This window comes from Corythoichthys intestinalis, chromosome 13, assembly GCF_030265065.1.
Source record: "Corythoichthys intestinalis isolate RoL2023-P3 chromosome 13, ASM3026506v1, whole genome shotgun sequence".
Classification (NCBI taxonomy): domain Eukaryota; kingdom Metazoa; phylum Chordata; class Actinopteri; order Syngnathiformes; family Syngnathidae; genus Corythoichthys; species Corythoichthys intestinalis.
The window spans coordinates 23,085,587-23,106,666 of record NC_080407.1 but is presented as its reverse complement, the minus strand read 5'-3'; the positions used below and the strand labels follow the sequence as shown (position 1 = coordinate 23,106,666).

The 21,080-nt window shown below is 38.0% G+C and overlaps 1 protein-coding gene across 2 annotated transcripts in view; it reads right to left on the bottom strand.

Annotated features, from left to right (window-relative positions):
- Window positions 1-18,004, bottom strand: part of LOC130928035 (oocyte zinc finger protein XlCOF22-like) — a 37,829-nt gene extending 19,825 nt beyond the window's left edge. Inside the window, exons 1-2 of one of the 2 annotated variants that reach the window (XM_057854228.1) lie at window positions 17,924-18,004; window positions 536-928 (exon numbers count right to left, since the gene is read on the bottom strand). In XM_057854228.1, coding sequence (XP_057710211.1) covers window positions 536-884 — 349 coding nt within the window. In that variant the 5' untranslated portion in view covers window positions 885-928; window positions 17,924-18,004. Of the gene's footprint in view, window positions 1-535; window positions 929-15,408; window positions 15,714-17,923 lie in introns of those variants that run through there. The other variant, XM_057854227.1, reaches the window with a different exon arrangement.
- Between the last annotated feature and the right edge of the window lie 3,076 nt (window positions 18,005-21,080).

The following is a 21,080-nucleotide window of genomic DNA, read 5'->3' as shown; positions in this document are numbered from 1 at the left end:
GTGTCATATGCTCTTTAATATGTACAAGTACGGGTGTCCGAAACTTGTTTTTAAACTGAGAAAGTCCGATTTTTAGCTCACATGATTTCACCTACTTTTAGGGTGTCAAAAATGCCCTCCTACTCAGAAAAAAATATATATATTTTAATGTTTACAATGATGAATCAGACATGCATGTTGACATTTTTTAAATATGGTCGAATTGGGGGTCTCAGAACGGAATTTCAAGCCTCCTCAGTGTTTTCTGCCATGTGCTCGTCTTTTACACAACCATGGTGCACATGCCTGTTTTGCAGACGATCACTCTACACGCGCTTCCATTTCATAAGTTTACACATAAATGTGTTGCACCTTAAACTCGCGCTGATGTGCCGATGTCAAAATGAGTCAGTCATAATTCGTAAAACAACAAGGATTGGACACACTGTCGCATGAAGATTCAACGGACTGAATGAATGCCACCAAATGACAGCTTCGGTTTCTTTTTTCACACAGAGCCCCACATTCCCCTCAAGGTGAGTAATGTAATACTCACAGAACAGCGAGTGTGATGTGAAGTCGTCACTCTCTGATGGTCGAGCAATGAGGTTCTCTGCTTCGAATCCTTTTGAACTGCTGCCACTAAGAAGCTCCGCCCCTCTGCTGGCTTCACTCGGACCTCCATCTTCACCCTTCAAGGGCTCATCAGTCCACTTGGGGATGTCCACCACCTCCATTTTAACATATGGAGGGTCGTCGTCCTCCTTTTTGAGGGGATAAAGTTGCTGCTGCTCCTCAATGTGGGGGTTCTGCAGTCTAATGAAGTACTCCTCCTGCTCCTCTTTAATGTGGACATATTCTTCCCCCACCTTCTTGATGTACGGCGACTCTTCCTCTTCCTCCATGCGAGCAGACTCCAGGCATTCAGGACCATGCGCTTGACTCACATCTGCAAGACCAAGACCATAATGACACATGGGCCAAATTTTATGTCTTCATTAGCCATAATCTGCCCCCCCCCCCCCCCCCCAAATTTACTGTTTCAGAAGTAAACCTCTGTGACGATTTTGTATTTATTCGTATCTTGTTGTCATCCACTACGACACAATGTAATAGAGGCGTCCCGACTAGTTGAAGTTGTTGACAGAGTCGATGAAGTAAATGACAATGACAAGCATAATATCCCGTCGACGGTTAAAGGCGAGTTAAAAAAACAAAAAAACAAATACATGTGTGGAAAGTTGAGAATGGCGGATGCTCGGGATGCAAGCAGAGAAAGCGGCGCAAAGCCAAAAAAGCAGACCACGGTGGCCAAAGCATGGACTTAATTCAATGGATAAAAGGAGGGTGTCACTGTCGTGTGCAGGGTTACCAGGGTTACCATTTCGATATTTTGTCACACCCCTACTTCACATGCAAGAAAATCATGATTCTAGCTTCAGCGTTCAAGTGAATTTTGACCATTATTTCTCATCGCTGTACAATTTGTTTGTTCGGTTTTGCAGATATTTGCACGAGTGTTATAAATTTAGCCATTAGTTCGTGTTAATATTTTGTTTATTTTTCCAATTGAGCAACATTGTTTTGTTTTTTAGCGATCATTAAAGTCGCCAGTAGCAGACGGGCCTGAGTACATGAAATATTCAGATCACCGAGCAGAGCAAGATTTAGAGACAATGGAATCCCGCAGTTCGAAAGGGATGAGAGTTCCTTCATTAGCCGCAGCCAGACCTGTTGTACAGTTTCACACTGCCAAATAGCATGCAAACATGTATCTGGAGTATTCTCCTGACAGTTTGGACCAAGGGCGTAGGTTTGCATAGGGACGGTAGGGACATAAGACTTCCAACTTTTCAGCAAAAAGTGTAGATGCAGGTTATGTGTTTAAACCTATGCCCTTGGTTTGGACATTTATTGGATTGGAAAATGCTCATTTTGTATGTAAATTGCAGATTGCTATTGGTAGTCATTGTAAATGTACTGTTACAGATTTGTGTCCCAGCAACTATTATAAGATGTGACTGAAAGGTCGTTACTCCATTTTTCGATTGGTAAATATGTAGAATTGCTACATGCGAATGATTTAAGTGCTTTACATCACATTCAAATTAGTAAGAGACGATCAAAAACGAAAACAGTAAAGATAGAAAACAAATAGGGTGCTGCGTGAAACTGCGGTGAACTAAGCCGCGTTTTGTTCAAGCCAGCCGCACTTTGTTTTCTGTTGCGTTTCCCTTTCAGGTATTACCGAACAGTGACAGACGGCGTACGTGTGGTGTAATTGCTCTAAATGCAAAATCATGCCCATATCATCATATAGAAGAATGGCCTGATGGTGAAATCATTCATGTCTTTTATGTGACAACGCGGGTTCGAACCCCGCTTGAAACCTCTATTTATTTGTATTTTTCTCAATTAAAAAATGAATGATGGCTGCCTGACTTATAAAAACTGTTAAAATAAAAAATTTAAAATCAAGCACGCATTTTGTGTCAAGTATATTGAGAGATTGTAATCAATTTGTATTAGGATTTACAGAAACAGATGGAAAATGTGTAGCTGTCTTAATTAGAAAAGAGAAAAATCCACAAACAGCAAGGACAGTACTACGAATGTACACTGATAATGAACAAAAATGTCAAATGACCTCACAGCTATTTAAATTTGAATCAAGTCACTCAATAGAAAAAATCATGAAAAATTTGGAAAACTTATAGAGAGATAAATTGGAAAACTAAGAGGTGTGCCTTGATCTCCTAGTAAAAGACTTCCACCCTGCACTGAGTTGGGGTCAAAAGGTCTAATGGCCTAGGAGCTCTTGAAGTTTGAAGCTAGTCAATCAATTTAAAAAATCATTAAAAATTTATGGAGAGATAAAATGAAAAACTAAGAGGTGTGCCTTGACCTCAGAGTAAAGTATGTCAACCCTGCACTGATTTGAGGTCAAAAGGTCAAATGGCCTAGGAGCTATTGAAGTTTGAAACTAGTCAATTAAAAAATCATTAAAAACCTATAAATGAAAAGATTGAAAAACTAAGAGGTGTGCCTTGACCTCCAAGTACTTCAACCCTGCACTGATTTGGGGTCAAAAGGTCAAATGGCCTTGGAGCTATTGATGTTTAAAACTACTAAAAAAATTTCAAGATCATTAAAAAACTATGGAGAGATAAAATGAAAAACAAGAGGTGTGTCTTGACCTCCAAGTAAAGTACTTCAACCCTGCACTGGTTTGGGGTCAAAAGGTCAAATGGCCTAGGAGCTATTGAAGTTTGAAGCTAGTCAATCAATTTAAAAATCATTATAAACCTATAAATAAAAAAATTGGAAAACTAAGAGGTGTGCCTTGAACTCCAAGTCAAGTACTTCAACCCTGCACTAGTTTGGGGTCAAAAGGTCAAATGGCCTAGGAGCTATTGAAGTTTGAAGCTAGTCAATCAATTAAAAAATCATTACAAATTTATGGAGAGATAAAATGAAAAACTAAGAGGTGTGTCTTGACCTCCAAGTAAAGTACTTCAACCCTGCGCTGGTTTGGGGTCAAAAGGTCAAATGGCCTATGAACTATTGAGGTTTGAAGCTAGTCAATCAATTTAAAAATCATTATAAACCTATGAATAAAAACATTGGAAAACTAAGAGGTGTGCCTTGAACTCCAAGTTAAGTACTTCAACCCTGAACTGGTTTGGGGTCAAAAGGTCAAATGGCCTAGGAGCTATTGCAGTTTAAAATTACTCAAATTTTTTTTAAAAATCATTAAAAAACGATGAAGCAATAAAATGGAAAACTAAGGCTACGTTCATACTACAGGTCTTAATGCACGAATCCGATTTTTTGTCATATCCGTTTTTTTGGCGTGCCCGTTCAGACTGCTTTTATCCATTGAGACCGTTCAAGTATTACGCATGCGCACTAATTCGCAGTCCGACACGCGCTAAGCAAGAAGACCCGCATGCGCAGAAGCATCAAAACAAATGACACACATCATCCGTCATTCCAGGGATATCATGTTTTGCTTTTCAAAAGGAGGACACAAATAACAGACATAAATAATCCCCGTTTAGGCTTATATTCAAAGTTTATATGGATCGATAGCATGCACGCACTGTCCGTGCACGTCACACACATATGGGCAGTTTGCCCCGACTCTCTCTCGGCCGTGTAAGCGATGTTGAAATATTGCTCACTTGTAACAGAGAAAACTGAGCATTCTCAGGCTTATCCTCAACCCATTTTTATTTTCTATGACTGTTGTGAAGCCCAGCCCTTCCCCGAAAGGCAAGCTAGGCGCTAATAACGCACAGGTGCATCGCTACGGTAACGACTCTCTCGCTATTTGATGACGTAATTGCTGCATGAAATCCGATTTGCTGGACTGGACAGTACAGACCGCCGCGACAGTCTGGAAAAATGTGGCCCAGATCGGATTTAGACCACATACGAAAGTGACCCAGATCGGATTTGAAATGGTCCCGTTCTATGCGACTTGTCACGTTCAGACCGTCAAGTTAATGCCTCACTCGAGTCGGAAAAACACGAAAAAATCGGATTCATGCATTAAGACCTGTAGTATGAACGTAGCCTAAGAGGTGTGCCTTGACCTCCAAGTAAAGTACTTCCACCCTGCACTGGTTTGGGGTCAAAAGCTCAAATGGCCTAGGAGCTATTGAAGTTTGGTGCTAGTCTATCAATTAAAAAATAATTAAAAATTTGGATGTGTACTTTCTTCAGCAGGGGCACACGTCTGGCAGTGCAGAATTTTAGTCCCTGGCTGCGCATTGTGATACTGATAGTAGCCTTTGTTACTGTGGTCCCAGCTCTCTGTAGGTCATTCACTAGGTCCCCCCGTGTGGTTCTGGGATTTTTTGCTCACCGTTCTTGTCATCATTTTGACGCCACGGGGTGAGGAGGGAGTTGAAAGTCTGTGTTGCCCAATGACAGCCCCAAAACATCACTGCTCTAGAGGTGATCAGCATGGAGGAATGGGCCAAAATACCAGCAACAGTGTGTGAAAAGCTTATGAAGAGTTACAGAAAGCGTTTGGCCTCCGTTATTGCCAACAAAGGGTACATAATAAAGTATTGAGATGAACTTTTGGTATTGACCAAATACTTATTTTCCACCATGATTTGCAAATAAATTCTTTAAAATTCAAACAATGTGATTTTCTGTTTTTTTTTTCCACATTCTGTCTCTCATAGTTGAGGTTTACCTATGTTGACAATTACAGGCCTCTCTAATATTTTCAAGTGGGAGAACTTGCAAAATTAGTGGTTGACTAAATACTTATTTGCCCCACTGTATGTCAAATACATTTTTTAAATCATCAACTGTTTTATGTTTTTTTTTCTATTGTTCCTATTGTTGTATCGTAATATCAAAAAGTACAACTAGTATTTTTTTTTTTTTAATTATATTTCCTTTTTTATACGAACATCACGATAAAAAAAAGTATATGGGCCCAATAACTGAACAGATTTTTTTTGACATTATGTAATATATTTGGTGGTATTTAATTATACTACACTATTACATCTAATATAGAATACATATAACCTTATTTTCATTACAGACAGACTTCAACACCTATGACAGGATCATTTCATTTGTGAATGTCGCAGGAGTTCATTGGAAACCTCTGGTAGGTAATTACATTATTTGACCCGCTGATCACAATAAAAACGTGATGAAGATTAACAATGCAATGGTAACTAGCCCAACTGTCCTAGCTAATGAGTTGAACGTACATTTCCTTAATTTAGTCAGTGAGATAACACATTTTTTCACCGTCTTTGCCTATTTCAAGAACCATTAGTCCTACACAGCCTGTTTTTTCTCTACAAGAGATAACAAAGCTGGAAGTTAGTAACATCATTGGCTCATTAAAAAAATTCTAAAGCCAAGGATGTCTACGGGCTGGGAACATATGTTCTTAAACTATGCAAAGAATCTCTACTTTCACCGATAACAAATATGGTCAACCTCTCATTTAAACAAAAAAATTGTCCCATCATCTTGGAAAACGGCTGCTGTCACTCCGATCTTCAAATCGGGTGACAGTTTAAATATAGCCAACTATAGGCCAATTAGTATCCTCCCCGTGATTTCGACAGTCGCTGAGAAATGGGTAGCATAAGCATAAATGAACAGCTACATAAAGACAGCTCTCTTTTGCATCCAATGCAATTTGGTTTCTGGGAAAATCATTCCACGGAGTTTGCAAATTATCTTTTTATAGAAAAGGTCAAACGCATGTTGGACACTGAGCCTTGCGTTGGTACAGTTTTTCTAGATCTGAGAAAAGCATTTGACACCGTAAATCATGACATTCTCTTGTCTAAATTAACCCATTTCAATTTTTCATTGGACATCATTCAATGGATAAAATCTTATTTAGAATTCAGGAGACAGTGTGTCTCCATTAGGGGTGTCAGGTCAGCATTTCGGGATGTCCCTTTTGGCCTGCCTCAGGGGTCAGTGCTTGGCCCCCTGTTATTTTCTTTGTATATTAATGACTTGCCAAATTCATGTGTAAATGTTGAATCTCAAATGTATGCTGATGACGCCGTCATCTTCACCAGTGCAAAAAATACTCAAGACTCAGCTTCTGCTCTCACATCGGCTATGATTCCTGTAAATGATTGGCTCAACAAATCTTGCCTTCTACTAAACACAAGTAAAACTGTTTGTATGATGTTTGCAAAGAAACCTTTGGACATCAAACATTCAGGCGTGTTTTTGGGAGGACAGGAACTACAAATTGTCTCCGAATTCAAGTACCTTGGAGTTACACTTGATTCCACACTCTCCTTTAAAAGCCATATTAAACGAATTTGTAACACTGTAAAATTCAACCTGAATAATTTTAAACAAATAAGATCTTTTATAACACTTGGGGCTGCTAGAATGTTTCTACACTCAATGATTTTATCACACATTGAATACTGCATTACTTGTTGGCAACTGGCAGGTGAAAATACATGCATTAAAATAGAATAACTCTACAAGAAATCGTTAAAGGTTTTTGTCAGAAAACCAATGTCATTCCATGTGTGTAACATTTTAAAAAAGTACTGCTTATTGAGCCTTGAAATTTTTTTAAAACTGCCTGTCTAATGTACAAAGTGTTACATGGATTTGCCCCACCTCCCATGTCGGACTTTCTAAAAAAAAAAAAAAAAAAAAAGGGCTCACAGAGGTCTCGGGACCAGGGCCTCCTCTAAAGGGGACTGTGAGGTTCTAATCAGAAAAACAGCCTTCGGTCACAATTCTTTCTCTGTAAAGCCCAGTAAAATCTGGAACAGTTTACCACTCGCCATCAGGCAATGTCCCACAATACAAACTTTCAAAACTCAGCTCAAGCAGTGGTTGAAAGCAAATCAGTCTTGCAATCACTGACTTTTAAGTTCTTAGTTACGTATTGTATTGTGTTGTTTCATTGTAATCTTTTGTTATTTCTTTCTTTTTGTATCTTTGTGTCACCTGTTTAGGGACTACAGATGTAAATTAGCATATTCTTGCTACAATCTGGCATATTTACATCTTTTTAGATGTTCATCAATGTGCACTGTCCCTATTAAATAAATAATTAAAAAAAAAAAAAAAGATATTGCTATGTGGTTTCAAAAACTTTTCTTTCTTTTCTTAGTATGTCTGTCCATCTTTGAGTTCTGTATTTCTGCTGGACCCTGCCAAAAATACCTCAGAAGAAGAGACAAAAGATGCAGCAAAAAGAATTAGGTAGGTTATTTCCATTAAGGTTAATCTATAATGTTTACAATACATTTTATGGTGGAAATAAACTGTTTTGGGTATACGTTACTGACAATTTATATACTATGTTTTTTTTATTTCTAAACTTTGTCCCCCTTATAATTAAAACAACATGAAGCAATCATTGATTACATTAACATAGTCAATTGTGGGGAAAAAAAAAAACTTATTGAATGAATTCTTTTTTTTAAAATGTCTGATCTCTATAACTTTATTACTCGTGTTTTCCACAGCAATTACTTCAAGATGACAAACATTGTTTATGCCAAAAATGACTGGGAAATAATTAATTGGAGAGAAAGTGTCATGGAGCACCCACACCAAAAAGACTCATTTAGTTGTGGGGTCATTGTAATTTTGGTAATAATTTTTCCTACTTGGTAATATGTATTTGTTTTAATGACATATGATTGTTATTCCATAAAAATGTTTCCTAATAAGGTCACTAGCTGATAATAAATGTATGATAATAAACTAGGTAAATCATAAGCAAATTAACATTCAAAAAATTGCCAGTTAAATAGCCAACAAAAATCACATACAGATTGTTAAAAGGCAAAGAAGGACATAAAGTCGGAATGGCACGTCCTTTGTTGTATTAAAGCCTATTATTCTTATGACAAGGATTATTATATTTAATAATTATCACCATGCTCAGTGTTCAATTTATGTAACATTGTTAAATATAACAAATTATGTAATTAGAATTGTGATGCTCTTAAGGATTTCCGGGCTGCAATTCACCAATCATCAGTCTTTAGCAAGTAAACTACAAACTACCTCTAATACATAAGTAAGTGGTTAACAAATATCACAGGTTGTTTTTTTCTTTAGTCATTTTTATTTATGCCTAACTGCTTTTTAAAAATAATTTTTGGGTGCAGAATCCTACACTGATTTCAGCTATTTTAATTTTCTCCTCATTTAACCTATTTAAATATTGGGTGGTGCAGTTGGTAGCATGATTTGTCCTGGGACTGAAGGGTCAGCGGTTTGATTCCTCGTTACGACTGCCCATTGTCGAAGTGCCCTTGGGCAAGACACAGAACGCTAATTTTCCCCCAGTGAGTTGGCAGCACCTTGGTGGAAATCAGCACTATTGGTGTGTGAATGTGTGCTAATGTAAAGCACTTTGGACATGGTAAATATGTAGATAAATGCCCAATAGACCATACTCACATGACGTCACAACCATGCCCCCGCGGCATATTGTCCGTCAACTTGTCGTGTTGATGCATTACCGCTACGTAAATTCCTCCTATTATGGCGTGTTTTTCTGCTCGTTAACATTAATAATCAAAATGGTGAAGGCGTGTGTGGCGGTCAGTTGCAATAACAGAGAAGATAGACGGAGAGACTTGAAGTTCTACCGTATTCCGAGAGACCCGGAGAGGAGAGCGAGATGGACTGCTGCAATTCGACGAGAAAACTGGGCTCCAAACGATTACCACAGATTATGTAGTAGTCATGTTATATCTGGTAAGATGCATTTAATATATATTTAGAGGGTTTTGGGCTGACAACCACAATTAAGATCATTGCTAGGCTAATCGCCGACAACATACAGTTTCAAATTCAAGATGCTTATTTCTTCCACCATCTTTATTTTTTTAATAATATTTAGCTGGTAACAAGGGAAAGAAGCTGGCCTCGTCTACGGATCATCGGTTAAACAGGGGTGTCCAAACTTTTTGCAAAGGGGGCCAGATTTGGTGTGGTAAAAATGTGGGGGGCTACCTGGGCTGATTTACGTAGAACAATACATTTAAAGAAATTTTAGCAAGCCCTTCTGTGTGTCACATTTGCTTTATTATTATTATTTTTAATTCATAATGTCAACAATCTCGCCTTTGTGGCGTTCTCTTTCGACCCTCGGGCTCTTCCGAAATACTGCTGTGAAATTAAATTAGCTTCAAGTTGCTTTAATTTCTCGTTGCGTATCTTCCGCAACTGTCTCTTTGCAAATGAGGCAGACACAGTTGTGTATTTTATTGAAGAAATAGTCCAATATGCACCTATCCTTGACGCGCCGCAGTCAACTTTTTTTTTTTTTTTATTGATTGTCGCCATTTCAGAAAATTGGAAGTAAAGGGTCACACAGGGTAATGTTGCTTAGAGTGCTGCTCTTAAAGTTTTTCCAAAGTTTCTTGAGAATAGGCTGAGTTTCTGTGGACAAGATAGTTGTAGATATCAGGGTAGCAGATGTCAGGCAGAGAAAAACATCGATTTAGGCATCAAATATGGATCTGGCGAATGGATAAACTGAAGCTTTTCCACATAACGCCTTTTATGCAACGCATTAGGCCTGAACGATATATCGTTTAAACATCGCCATCGCGATGTGCGCATGCGCAATAGTCCCATCGCAAGGACGTGCGATAGTTTTTTCATTTCATTTTTTAAAATCCACAAACGTTTGTTTTGAGCAAGGAGCGAGAAAGACAGTGCACAGTCTCTCATTCTCTCCAGCTCGCAGTCATCGGCTCCTCCCCCTCCCCTGCTAGAGCGGAGTGGAGGGAGGAGGGGCCGAACAGCAGAGCGGAGGGAGGAGGGGCCGTTTTCAAAGTGAAAGCAAGCAATCAAGCAGCACGTTGAATAGGGAAGACTGTCTCCAAAAGGAGTTTTGGAAGTATTTTGGCTATCGACAAGAATATAAGGAACAAAAAACAGCCCTGTTGACAGTGCCTCGCCATGGTTGCCTCAACAAGAAGTAATCCGTCGAACATGTGGGACCATTTAAAACGCAGGTATCTATGCATTCCTGCTACGAGCTTCCCATCAGAGGCTTTTTAGTACAGGTGGGAACATTGTTACGTGCCAACGTTGTTGTCTCAAGCCTGCAATGGTGGATAAACTAGTAGTCTTGGCCAAAAACCTATGAGACCCAGTTGAGAATTGCTGAGCAAGGAAGGTGGACGATATGCAGACAAATACATAAATTTGGGAGTTAAAATGGTTCTGTTATTCATCAGTTATTTGCTGTTATTCAGTTCAATTATTTACAAGTTCAATTGAGTTTCTGTTTCTTTTATATTTAAATTAACTGTAAATCGTATTTTTCAAATAACTATAGTACAGCTGCACATAAAGTTTTGATACTTAATATTTTTTAAATATTTTTACAACTTTGTTGCAGTTTTGCAGTTCTATATTGTTATATTTTGTGTAAACAACTCAGGGGACTAATGCACTTGCACTTTTATTTGACAGATTTAATATTTAAGTTCAAATATGTTGACAACTTTATTGTTTTACTGAGGTTCTTATTTATTGTTATAGTTTGTGAACAACTCTTATTTGTCATATTTAATATTTTTGTTCAAATATGTTTACAACTTTGTTGTTATTTTACCGAAGTTGTTATTTATTGTTATATTTTGTCAAAAACTCAGGGGACGAATGCACCTGCTCTTTTATTTGTCATTTAATGTATTTGCTGCTGTTGAAGTGTCAAATATTGTGTTCAAGAAATTATCTATTTTGTGCAGACATGGCTTCCTGGATCCCTTCATAATAATACAGCAATCTTAATCATTCACAAATGAAACGGTATTATATGAATACACTGTGGTCACGGTGTGTCATGCAAAGTATTTCCAAACAGCTATTCAAGTCATCTAGTGAATATTTCTTTAAAAATTTTTTTTTTTTTTTTTTTTTTTTTTTTACTATCGCAATATAATATCGCAATATATTGCACACCTAAAAAAAATCGCAACAATAGTTTTTTCCAATATCGTTCAGGCCTACAACGCATCCAATGAGTTTACAGCGTCAGATAACACCGGGGCTTCCATGAATTGCTCTATAAATTGCACGACTAATTGAAACCATTGAGAATAGGGCTAAACAATGACGGACAATATGGCGGCCGGATACAGCGACACGTCATTTTGTGACGTTGGTGAGTAGGGTCTATACATACTTTCCGTTTACCATTTATTTATTACATTTTAAGTACATATTCGCAACAAGCCACATAGTGTACTTTAAAAAGTACTAATGACATTAAATAAAAATTTAAGTCTTGTTTTTTTCTTTTATATTTCATAGTACATCATTTATAAATAAAAAAAAAAAAAAATCATTAAGTACATTGTATTCCATATGTTTTAAGAAAATAAATGGATCCTACAGTTAAATAACCCGCCATTATCTGTAAAAACTGAGACCCCTTAAAAAACAGAAACAAGTGTCAGACCTAAGGTGTTGTATTGCCCGGTGTAAGGTAAACACTTTTAGCTGTTGTGATTTGGAGTAACAATTTACCCAGGTTGTTCCTTTGGGCTTCATCGATCGGCAAACTTTGATTGATTGATTGATTGATTGATTGATTGATTGATTGATTGATTGATTGATTGAAAACATGCATCCCATCATGGACATTCAAGAATAAAAACAAAACATAAGATTAAAAAAAAGAGTAGGAAGAAGAAAAAAAAAAATCTATGAATCCTACCCCATTGTCCGCTACATAATCATTGGCATGAATCAGACAAAACAAATACAATTCACCACAGTTCAAGTTTGGATTAAATGTATTACAAAAACAAAAAAAGACTTTCAACTATTTCAATACCATCTTTGGGTTTTGCCAATACTTTATTGAAACAGTAATTCAAATTATGTTTTCATCTTATCTGCTTTGTTATTATTACACAATGTGTCTAACATCAGACTGTTATTTCTGTATATTGCTAGATGGCCAAAGCTGTGAAGGAAGCTTTCCCTTCGTTACCAAAGATATGCTTTCCAACATCTAAGAAACATATGCTTTTGGAGAGGAGGCACTTAGCCTTGGCATTATTGAAAGCCTCAGGTTTATACGTTTATATATGTATATACAGTGGGGAGAACAAGTATTTGATACACTGCCAATGGGCTTTCCCATTGTGAGTGTATCAAATACTTGTTCTCCCCACTGTATATATTCTTTACTTTGTTTTACACCTACATTCATGTGTCAAAAATGAAACAATTTTAATATAATCCTATTTGTTAGATTTGTGGCGCTCAGCGATACAAGGTGACAGGTCGCCAACTAAATCCAAATGTTAAGAAAATTTTAAGGAGACACCAAACACAAATAAAGCAATACAATGGAATTTAAAAATGTGATCAGCTTTGACTCATATTATCGGTATTACTGTTCAATGATTAATTACATGATTTTATTATTGGGTTTGTTCTGGCAAATGATAAGTTTTCTGGGGATAAGTTTCAATAGTGAGAGGCGCGAACCAGATGATTGTGAATGTATGTTCTTTATCGCGACTTCTGGCTGGTCTTTAATTAGATGATTTAAAATCCTACCTACAGGGCACAGCTGTCTTCATCCCAGCTGATCCCTATCTGGTGATATCCAACCAACAACTCTCCAATTTATGAATCAGCCATTAATCAGGGTGTAACTAGGGTTGTTCCGATCATGTTTTTTTGCTCCTGATCCGATCCCGATCGTTTTAGTTTGAGTATCTGCTGATCACGATATTTCCCGATCCAATTGCTTTTTTTTTTTGCTCCCGATTCAATTCCAATCATTCCCGATAATTTTTCCCGATCATATACATTTTGGCAATGCATTAAGAAAAAAATGAATAAAACTCGGACGAATATATACATTCAACATACAGTACATAAGTACTGTATTTGTTTATTATGACAATAAATCCTCAAGATGGCATTTACATTATTAACATTCTTTCTGTGAGAGGGATCCATGGATAGAAAGACTTGTAATTCTTAAAGGATAAATGTGACTTTGTATATTGTGACTAAATATTGCAATCTAGTGTATTTGTTGAGCTTTCAGTAAATGATACTGTAGCAATTTAACTGTTCTGCCCAAATGCATGATGGGAAGTGCAACCATGACTGTGCGTAGTGGCACCAATTGATATATCTTCTCTGCATTGGGAAATAACATAGGGTGTAAAGAAAAAGATCAAGTACTACCTTTCTTCCCCTAAATTGCTTACCCACGATATTTCTAATTGTTAAGAGAGGGATTTTAAGGTTTTAGCCAATTAAAAAAAGGCTCCAAAGACTGCCAAAATTCACTCTACTCATTTTACGCTGCCTTTTAGATCTATATATGGGTAAATCGGCGCCATTATAGATTGAACGCGACAATGCGTGAGTGGGTCGTTCAGCGCATGCGTTAATTTTAACGTGATTAATTTTAAAAAAATTAATTACCGCCATTAACGCGATAAATTTGATAGGCCTGCTTTAAGCCAAAACTAAAGACTCTGGATGAGTGTAAGACGTTTTGTCTGTAACGTTCAATACAATTACAAAAACGATTTAATTAAAATATATACATATTAAAGAAAGGCATGTCCGATATTTTTTTGCCGATTCCGATACTTTGAAAATGACGTGATCGGACCCGATCGATCATCTTTAGGTGCAACTGTACACAAAAATCTCGGTTCGGTACGTACCTCGGTTTTGAGGTCACGGTTCAGTTCATTTTCAGTACAGTAAGAAAACAAAATGCAAAATATAAATGTGCTAGTTGTTTATTACACACTTTGGTGCTTTCAACAATAGGAACAGTAGCCTATATACAGTAGTAGGCTATTCAACATTTGGTGAAGTTTGGTTCACTTCTGCGCAGCGGTTTTGGAGATATCATCAATATTACATTTATCTTCCATATCGCACTTATTTCCGTCTAAGGAGGTCAATATGGATTTCAAAATTCATTTTGAGGATTGCGCTCAAACCAAATGTCACAGGGCCAAATTTCCAAATGTAATTACTAGAATAGGACACAATTCAACATTTGGTGAGCTTTGGTTCAAATCTGCGTAGCGGTTTGGGAGATATCATCAAAAAAAAAATTCCTACGTGTCCTAAAGAATTTGAAAATGCAATTGTCAAAAAATGTTGTGTTCCCAAAAAAAAATTATGTTATGATTTAATAACATACTGAAGGCTCTAACTTGTCCGTATTGAATAATCCAATTTGAATGAGTTTTTTTATATTTATGCAGATGACAGTTACTTTTACCCATAACACAATACTGCTTTTTATTGTCCATAGAGGGCATCAAAAATAAATAAATAAATAAAATATATATATATGTATGTATGGATAGGTCTGATGCCACTGAACATTTTGAGTGGTCGGATGTAAAATAATATTCAGAAATGACTTAGATAATGCACTTCAAAGAAACGTCCCATTTTGGAGCCTTTTTTCCTACGTGTCCCAAACAATTTGATAATGCCATTGTAAAAAAATGTTGTGTTCCCCCCCAAAAAAAATTATGTTATGATTTATCAACAATTGAATGCTCTAATTTGTCCATATTGAATATTCCAATTTGAATGTGTTTTTAATATATATGCAGATGACAGTTACTTTTGCTCTTAGCACAATATTGCTTTTATTGTCCATAGAGGGCATCAAAAATAAATAAATAAATAAATAAAAACTATATATGTATGGATAGGTCTGATGCCACTGAACATTTTGAGTGGTCGCAAGTAAAAAAATATTCAGAAATGACTTTGATATTGCACTTCAAAGCAACGTTCCAAAATGGCACGTTTTTTCCTATGTGTCGCAAAAAAATCAGCACACAAGGGTTAAACATTTTAATTGTAATGTATAGGATTTGCGAGACAGTTAAAAGTTAACTTACTCACCTGACATTTTGGGACTTGACGTTTGCTTGCTCGGCGACGTGTTTATTCCAGGTGCATTGTTTGTTCTCTTTTGTTAGCTGCTAAACTAGGCTAGGCTAACCTTAGAAGGCCTCGAAGATTCAACGTGCACCCAAACGACTCGAAGCAGAGGCGAGATCGAACGGATTCTTGTCCAAAAATATCCGACACCTTTCAGTCGATTGCATTACGTTTTGGGGATTAGTAGATTGTCTTCAAAGCACGACTTTTCCAAAGCAATCGGACGACATCCAGCCACTCACATTCTCTACGTCATGACGCATGACGCCCACGTACAGACCCTACCCACCGACGTCACAAAATCACGTGATCACTGTATTGTTCCGCCCCCTTGTCCGTCATTTTGTGTCTGTACAGGGCAGGGGTCTGCAACCTTTTTGGTGTGGCGTGCCACTTTCAAATTTTGTTGTCAATCAGTGTGCCACACCAAGATTAATGACGCACATCCGAATTTTTATATCCAACAGAGCTGTAATTTTACTCCAAAGAAAACAACATGAACATACGTTGAAATCTTACAACTACCATTCTTCTTTATCAAATAACTACAAAATAAAAGTATATTGTAGAAAATATCAAAACTTGAGCATCATCTAATGCAGGGGTCAGCAACCTTTTTGGTGTGGCGTGCCACTTTCAAATTTTCTTGTCAATCAGTGTGCCACACCAAGATTAATGACGCACATCCGAATTTTTATATCCAACAGAGCTGTAATTTTACTCCAAAGAAAACAACATGAACATACGTTGAAATCTTACAACTACCATTCTTCTTTATCAAATAACTACAAAATAAAAGTATATTGTAGAAAATATCAAAACTTGAGCATCATCTAATGTAAACATATCACACACACACAACCCAGCAAGAAAAGGGGGAAAAGCGTGATTCTCAGTACAGGTCTCTCACAGTACAGAGCGGGCTGTTTTAACCTTCAAAGTCAGAACAGGCGACTACTTTGTCTTTTTCACTAACAGTGAATTCTATGCACAATTTTAGATTTTATATAACAAATACAAAATATGCCTACCTTAATGTGATCCCTGGCCCTGTTTTCCATGAATTTCATGTTTTGTCTCGTAGTGGCGTTTGACACTTGTTGTGCGACACACGCACAACGCTCTCGAGGCATAATGCACAGAGCAAGTGGAAGTAACCAGCCAACCAGTTGTTACCGGCACCCCCAAGGGGCCGCTGTCCTCTACAGTATGACCAGCTTACTAGGTAAGCGTAAGAAAAAGAGAGGCAGGGAGCAAGGTGTTGAGAGAGAGTTGTGCGAAGAGCGCCATGAAAAGTGGCTGTGTCCCATGCTGGTTTTAGTTTTGTTAATAAAAGTCTCCAGCAAAATACCATCCAACGTGTCACTGGGTTTTTATACACATCACCACCTCTCTGAAGTAAGCACCGGTGTTCGGCCATTCCTTACTACGCGGCGAAACGTCCTACACAATGCTCAGGGCGCTTGCGCATGCATCCACACGCATGCGCACATCGGTTAGAAGCGGCGAGTACTCACTATTTTTGTTTTTATTTAGTTATTTAGAACCTTTTCACTGCCTAAAAGATACTTTTTGTATGTATTACCCTCTCGTACTTTTAACCATTGTGTTTTTTTGTGTTAGCTTTGAAGCAATTGACCACTAGTCATGTAGCGTATTTAAACCGTCCTTATTTGATATAACTACATTTAAGTATTTTCTGCAGGCATTTTTTTAGTACGTTATTCCTGTATGCATCTAAACAAAACAAGTTTAGAGCGCACGGTACTACTTTAGGTGTCAAATTCGACTAATGTAGGACGTTTCGCCGATGTAGGATATTTTGGCAGAACACCGGGCGAATCGACGACAACAAGCCACGTTAATCGCCTGTCCGCTACACACTACGGTGCAGAGTTGCAATTACCAAAAAAGTGCAATTGGTAACACAGTGTACTTCCGCCAGCTCTCTGATTGGTCGGCTTCGTGACATGTTAGTAGCGTGGGCTGAATTAAACGCGCAGAGAAAAAAATCCGACAAGCGCAGGAGTCGAGAAATTGGAGCTGGAGGTGTGCTCAAAATCCATTATTGCTCGCATATAACGCCACAGGCAGAGTGGGTGAGAGGGACGGTCCCATAAAGCCCCTAAATAACAGGGCGCGCAACTGAAAATGCCTTAATTTCTGGTAAAAAGGCGCATTTGTAAATGGGCTCGCTTCCGCTATCCAAACAGCTAAACATGAAAAGGTTCACACTCCGGATGTTTTCAGTAATCCTTTATGTGTCTCTTTTCTTTTTTGTGAAACTAAAACAATGAAAAAATACATGCAATCAGCAACAATGCGGCAAATAACAAAAATGCCATCCATATATGCAAACACAATTAGCCTGTATTCAGTAGTTCTTAATTAGAAATATCAAACACATTTCCCTCAAACATGCAACCTAAAGACAATATAAAGAGTGTAATTCTCAATTTGACAACAAAATACTCACAGACGTAGCTCTAAAGAACACAAATGCCACTGAAGTGTTGAGAGTCGAGCTGCCATGTAACACACTGAATCACATTTGAAGAACTTCCTATTTGCATTTTTCTTCTACTGTTTTAGAACCAATAAATAAAACGGCCACAAGATGGGGCGCTTCAGCAACTGATAAAGATACAACCGACAATAAACAACACGCATTTTTTTTTTTTTTTTTTGCCATGCCCTCGCGTGTCACTGGTTAACCCTTCGCGTGCCAGTGCTGACACGCGTGTCATAGGTTGCCGACCCCTGACGTAGAGCAATGAAATTTGGGGAGTCCATACCTTATGCAAAACTGCTCCAAAAAGTCTCTTGCACCCATTTTCCAAATCCAACAGAAAATCGGGTATTTTGGATTGAATGTGAAATTTTTATCCATTTGTAGTATAGTTTACATTTGGAGGCCTGAACATGCACGAAAACTCACCAAATTTTGCACATACATGCGGCTTTGTGTGGATTTCGATAATTTTGCGACGTTACAAAAAAATTTATCAAAATGGCTCAGTGGCGCCCCCTTGAATTTTTCAAAAAGGCGTTTCCTATTAGGTTTTTTTAAACGTAGCGCAATGAAATTTGGGGAGTCGATACCATGTGCAAAACTGCTCCAAAAAGTCTCTTGAACCCATATTCCAAACCCAACCGGAAATCGGGTACTTTGGATCAAATGTGAAATTTTTATCAATTAACAGGGTGCACATTTGAGACCTTGTCAAAGAGGGAGTTAGTTGGATCCTCTTCAAAATTCGTGAGACTATTCAGGAGACATAGGAGATCTAAAATTTTCAAAATGGTGCGTTTTCATTCATGGGTCTGACCTGGGCGTGGTGCCAAAGTCGGCCATTTTTTCGGCAAAATGACAAATTCAGTAAAAGACTAATAGCTCCTTGACACAACGTTCAATCTTTTTCATATCTGACATGTATGTGCGGGATCCCACCCTTAACACGAGTGCATTGAAACATTACCCATTAGGCCTAGCGCCCCCTACTGGGAACAGGAAATGCCTTTTTTTACTAAACAGCCTCCTCCTCCAAGGAAAAAAAATATATTCACCTGAAACCTGCATCAGGGGAGCCATAAGACATGTGTTCAGGTGCCTGATGAAAAATACTGAGGTTTGGTTGAAGCAGAAGAGTCCAACAGGAGAAGTGAAAATGACTGAAGCCATTTCGTCTCACCACAAGTTTTGAACAGTCATAACTTCTACAACATATCTGCGCCAAACATCTCGTGCTTGTTGAGTCATACTCTGAAGGGTCCTGTAGGGGTAATTTGCATCAACCCTATAGTGCCAACTAGTGGCAATAGAAAGTCACTCATTTTTCTAATATATGTCCAGTTCTTTTCAGGTTGGTCATTGTAGTTTCAAGACCTTTTGAAATACAGTGGTACCTCTACATACGAAGTTAATTCGTTGCAGGACCTTGTTTGTAAGTCGAAATGGTCTTATGTCGAGCAGGATTTTCCCATAGGACTACATTATAAGTCCATTAATTCGTTCCACACCCCAAAAACCTACAGTAAATCCTTAATAAATACTGCTGGTACTATTAAAAATGGCAATTAAACATAGCAAAACAAATAAATTATGAATAAAAATCGGAATAAAATAATAATAATAATAATAATTAATAATCATTCCTGTAAATAATGTAACGAATCGGATTCTAATGTGGCGGACACTTTTTGCTGTACCTGAACGCACCGCGGGGCTGACGTCACAGTGAGATAGGTCAGTGCGGTAGAGATAATACTTTTGTTTTCTCAAGAGCACAGTCAACCGCGGAGGGAAATGGACGTTTTGTGTTGAATAAGTTCCTAAATAAATGATAAAAACGTGACAAAGCTGGCGATTTCCTTGGCGACGTTACCACAATAATATTGTCACCTTAACTTAGAAAGACTGGCGAACGGTGGTCAGAAGAGGACGGTGGAGCTGTATTGTTGAGCCAGCTCATGGATGCGCACCCCAGCACTCATTTTTTTATATAATTTGCATTTTCATTTCAAAGGTAAGCATCACTTTTTTCCTTGTTTGACCAAATGTACCAACGTTTTGAAAATCTGTGTTGATTTCTCACACATGAAAATCCGCCATGCGTTCGTTTGCGGTGCTGTCATGTCGTCGTATTTGGAGCATGTCGTCGGATGCAGAAACAAATGGCGAGTCAAATTTTACGTCGGATGTCGAAAAGATCGGGTGTCGAAGCGATCGTATGTCGAGGTACCACTGTACTTATTTTTACTTATTTATTGTCCACATGTCTCTGTCTGTTGCCGTGACGACCCTTTATTCGCTCCTTTTTTGTAGTACTCTCTCCAATAGGGGTTTTTATCTCTTAGGTGTGTGAATGTAAAGAGGCAACTTTCGAGCATGTTAGGTTCTAATGAGATGATTAGAGAGGACGATCTGCCACCACCCTGACCTGCACACTGTCCGAGTTGCGCTAGATTGCGAGGGCCCGTTCAGTCCTGCTTGCAGGCCTATAGTTATTCTTTGTTCCGCAGCCCCTTTGAGCTCAATTCGACCCCCTTAGAATGCTTCAAAATGCACCAAAATCGGCAGGCAGGTCAAGACAGGTGCAATCTTTGATACTGTATAAAGGCAAATTCCAAATACACTATGTAGCGCCCCCTAGCAGTCATTCTTTGTCCCGCCGACGCTTTGAGCCCTACTTTGGCCCCTCAGAATGCTTCAAAACTCATCAAACTCAACAGCCAGGTGAACACTGGTGAAAACTTTGATAAAATGTAAAAAATAAAAAAAATCTACATATGCATACATGTGTGTAGCGCCCCATAGGAACAAAACCAACATTTAATTTCTTTTTTTTTTGTCTTTTTTTTTTTTTTTTTGTGAAAGAGGAGGTAACATTGCAAAGGTTAAAACTTAGAACACATCAGTAGTCAGTACTATATGAATGGGATACTATGAGGGAGAAATTGGGTTTTCGCTGATTCAGGTTGATTTTAGCTATGTTCATGTCAGTGTGTTGGCCAAACACCACTTAAGGCCGGCTCAAAGCAGAGGCAATAATGGCACTGGGACAGGCGGTTGGATTTCTCCTTTTCCTTTAATACAATTCCTCTTCAATCAACTTTAAACAGTCCTTCTTTCA